The 4,470-nt window shown below is 30.1% G+C and overlaps 1 protein-coding gene across 1 annotated transcript in view; it reads left to right on the top strand.

Moving 5' to 3' along the window:
- The first annotated feature begins 3,253 nt into the window (after window positions 1-3,253).
- The window catches only part of LOC141812450 (putative calcium-binding protein At1g02270), a 2,409-nt gene continuing 1,192 nt past the window's right edge, over window positions 3,254-4,470 (top strand). Inside the window, exons 1-3 of the mRNA XM_074700445.1 lie at window positions 3,254-3,382; window positions 3,466-3,570; window positions 3,646-3,751. Coding sequence (XP_074556546.1) covers window positions 3,290-3,382; window positions 3,466-3,570; window positions 3,646-3,751 — 304 coding nt within the window. The 5' untranslated portion in view covers window positions 3,254-3,289. The remainder of the gene's footprint in view (window positions 3,383-3,465; window positions 3,571-3,645; window positions 3,752-4,470) is intronic.

Here is a 4,470-nt window from a genome sequence, read left to right as displayed (position 1 = left end):
GCTCACTAATCACCCTCGCCGTGGCAAGGCACTGCTGGTGACGTCACCCTACCATGCGAGACGCCAACGCCGAATTTATGACCAAGCAAATTCTACCACGTGCCCTGTGACTGAAATAATACGCCGTAGTGGGCGCACTAGTACTACGGTTAATCAGGCGGGCGGGTCACTAAAAGCATCTGCAACGCTGTCCGTTATAACACCTAAAAAATAAAAATATATATATATATGCGACTCACTTTTACCATATGAACATGTTTATATGTTCACTCCTCCACATCATATGGAGAGAGAATAAAAAGATATTATTAACATGCTATTAACTAGCGTGGAGATGTTCTAATCGTCCCTAGGATATAGTTGAGTGGTTACGATGTAACAGAGTTGCAGAGAGGACAAGGATTCGAATCATGGTGAAGTCAGGCAATACTATCCTGCATCGTGACCAATTATAATTTCTCAATTTACTTTCTCATAAATGATCGTGAGACCAATCGTGTGAGACCGCTAAGGTAGCGAATTCCACCTTCTATAAAAGAGATGCTCTAATCACTTTCATCAGGGGCACTGCTAGTGACGTCACCCACCCGGCTGAATACCTTCCTAGACGCCAATCTCAAATCTACCATAAAAATATTTATGTTATATCTATTATAATTTTATAATTATTATAGATTCAAATTTATTCATCTACTAAATCATAACTATTATAATTATTATAATAATTATAAAATTATAATTATTATAATATGAATTCGATCAATTAATTTAATAGTAAAATTATAATGGTTACAATATAAGTAATTTTAAATATTAAATATGTTGAATGTATTTTATAACTATTATAACATATTCGACTATTCAAAATTAGATGATAAATTTGGATAGAAGATAATAATATTTAGATATATATATATATATATAAAATAGTAAAATAGGGTGAAAACAATTAAAATAGACACTCTGAAAGTAGAAATAAGGAGGTTGTTTTTTTATCCTCTAAGTATAATTGAATTGGTTACGATGAAGTAAAGTTGTTAAAATGGATAAAAATTAAATTTTATTGAAATCAGGATAATACCCTTTTTTTATTATAATTTATTATAATTTTTTAATTTATTTATTCATAAATGATCGTCAGATGAGATCATGGACTGAATTTTATTTTGGGTTGCTTTTGATTTTTGCTCAAGCGGTTAATCAGGCGGTGGGTCACCGTCATAGCGTGCTCCGTGGGTGATGTCACCCACGATTCACTCTATTCAATTCCAGCGTTTAGATCACGAACGGACGGCCGCCCGGTCCTCACGGTCATGCGCCTTGTTGGACGGTTGCTTTTCCTCTCATTTTTATTTGTATTTTATTTTAACATAAATCCAAAGGAACCTTTATCATCATTTTTATAAAAAAGGATTTTAAAAAACTCAAAACAATATCTTAAAATATTTTTTATTTAACAAATATTCTTATTTTAATATTTTCATATAATTACTATAGTATATTATAAAAATAATATTATAATATAGAGTAAAATTATTTTAATTAAATCGTATTATATGTAAAATATTATTATTTTAAAGTAATCTTTATCAACTAATTAAAAAAGTATTTAAATTTCATTCAAATCATTTAACTCGAAAATCAATTTAATATTCATAATTTAATATATAATAATTTTAATTAAGATGAATTAATTATATTATAAAAATTTAAAATGATGTTCGAGAGTCTCACGTTGATATTAATATACGAGTATTATAGGTAATGTACTCCTCTTCTTCTCTATTATGATCCATTGTTATTTTTTAATTTATTTTTTTATAAATGATGGTGAGGTCGATCGTATGGGATGGGTGAGTTGATAGATTTCACCTAAAATGTATTATAATATCCAAGTGATATTTATAATTAATGTGAATGGATATTATAACATTTTTATTAATGGTGTTTAATTTTTTTAAACGTAATTAATAATTATATTTTTATTAAAAATTTTAAAAAATAAATATTAATATTAAAATGAATATGAATTTGTATTAACGTTTAAATCAATATAGCTGTGTTAATAAAAGAGATGCGTTAATACAATAGGTACGTCATGATGTGTTAAATAAATAAGAGTTGATATATATAAACATCAGTAAGGATCAAATTTTGATAAAGTTGAAGTAATATCTTTTTTTATAGTGGTCAATTATAATTTATCAATTTATCTCCTCATAGATGGTCATGAGACTGATCGTATGAGACTGTTAGGATGACAGATTTTACCTCTTATTGCAATCATATATATATATATATATATATATATATATATATCCTGCGCGTCTTAAAATATGTGATTATACGCGATATCAAAATTGGAGCACTCGAAAAAAATTTTAACATTTGAAATAATAAATAGTATCATTTTATATTTTATATTTTATATTTATGATTAAATTATTTAAGATTTGTTTTCTTATAAATGGTCATAAGACCGATCGTATGGTGTCATTGAGGTGACAGATTTCACCTGAAAGTTATTATAATATCTAATTGATATTTATAATTAATGTGAATGGATATTGTAACATTTTTATTAATGGTGTTCAATTTTTTTAAACGTAATTAATAATTAGATTTTTATAAAAAAATTTTAAAAATAAATATTAATATTAAAATGAATATGAATTTGTATTAACATTTAATCAATATAGCTATGTTAATAAAAGAGATAAGTTAATACAATAGGTACGTTATGTGTTAAATCAATAAGAGTTGATATATATTAACATTTATAATGGACAGAATCGAATATCAATGAAATTGAAGTAATATCTTTTTTGAGTGGTTAACCATAATTTCTCAATTTCTTATCATTTTATATTTTATATTTATTTTTTATTTACGGTTAAATTATTTAAGATTTTTTCTTTATAATTTAAGAATTGAGTTATAATATAAACAAATTTTAAATAAAAAATTATTATTTATTTATTTTATTTATAATTAAATCATTTAAAACTTTTATTTTATGATTTTAAAGTTGAATTTTATAAAGGAAAATAATAATTTACTAATTTGAGTATAAATACAGATCCATCCATCCTCGTCCTCGATCGACATCACGGCGAAAACGGAAATCCCTTGTTCTTGATTCGCAAATTGCAGGAAGGATTCAACCTCTCTTTGGAATTCCCTTGTTCTTGAATTCATTGATCGGTCGCTGCCACTGGACCGACGACGGAGGAAGGACGGACGAAAGCGACAGGAGGAGGAGAAGAAGAAGAAGAAGAAGAGGTTGCGAATGGGGCGCGGCTCGGTGGTAGGCTCCGAGCGCTCCGTCTCCTGCACCACCTTTAACATTCTCGCCCCAATCTACAAGCGACTCAGCCACGAGGTGAGTACCCGACCGCTGTTCTTCGATTTTGGGGATCCTGCTTTTTTTTTTCCTCGTCTCCTTGACTTGTTCTTCGATTTCAGGACCAGAGTTGCAGGGAGAGCCAGCACAGGGCGTACTGGTCGAGCCGGAATGAGAAGATCATCGACCGGCTCTTGTGCGATCGTTCCTCTATAATCTGCCTCCAGGTACGGTACGATTTTACAAGTTTCCGATGATTTGGATCTGATCGTGTTAATTTGAGGCATCATCGATTGATTTAGGAGGTTTGGTTGGGGAACGATGAGCTCGTTCAAATGTACGAGAAGCGATTGGGAGATGCTGGCTATGTCAGCTTCAAGCTTGCCCGGACGAACAATCGCGGTGATGGTACGTATGATCCTTGGCCGTTATGCGTTCAATTCTGTTACTGTTTGTTTCCATTCTATTGTTCAATTCTGCTCCCTTCCTTTGATGCATTCACTGGTTTTTCTAAGAGAAGTGCTTCATTCTCTACTATTTGTGCTTGCTTGGTTGCAAAAGTTTTAGTTGCTTCCCTTTGGATGATTTCTAAATGAGAATCTTTGAACACGAACATGATGCTAGAAGAGAGAATGATTCTTCTGTCTTTCCTTCTTAAAAAGTTCTTTATTTCCTAAAAAACTCTACATCTTTTTCCTACTTGACTATTCGATGCATCATGGTAGGCAACTCTTTTTAGTATTAGGTTGTTAACCAGTGTCAAATAAAGGCAAAAGGCAAATATTATGTGTGGACCAAGAACAAGAATAAAGGATTCTCAAATATTATGTGTGGAACACATTGCAAGGATATCAGCTAGGTGATGCGAGATCATAATAAATACTAACATTAATAGAGGCTATAATAAAATTCATTGAAATTTAAAGTCAACCATAATAAAATATAAATATTAATAAAGAAAGAGGTTTCATATAGTCAACTCAACTTAATAATAGAATGAAAGCTTTGGTTATTGTTGTGGTACTTGATAAGGAATAGGAAAGAGTCATGCCACATTCTCTTTCCAATATTTATATGCATATATATTTTCAACAGTCAACCTTGTATGTCCTGGTAAGTAGTTATAT

The sequence above is a fragment of the Curcuma longa genome, chromosome 19 (genome assembly GCF_044706935.1).
Source record: "Curcuma longa cultivar G26 ecotype Majalengka, Jawa Barat chromosome 19, ITB_CL_G26_1.1, whole genome shotgun sequence".
NCBI lineage: Eukaryota > Viridiplantae > Streptophyta > Magnoliopsida > Zingiberales > Zingiberaceae > Curcuma > Curcuma longa.
Note: the sequence above shows the minus strand (reverse complement) of the source record. Positions and strands in the feature narration are given on the sequence as shown.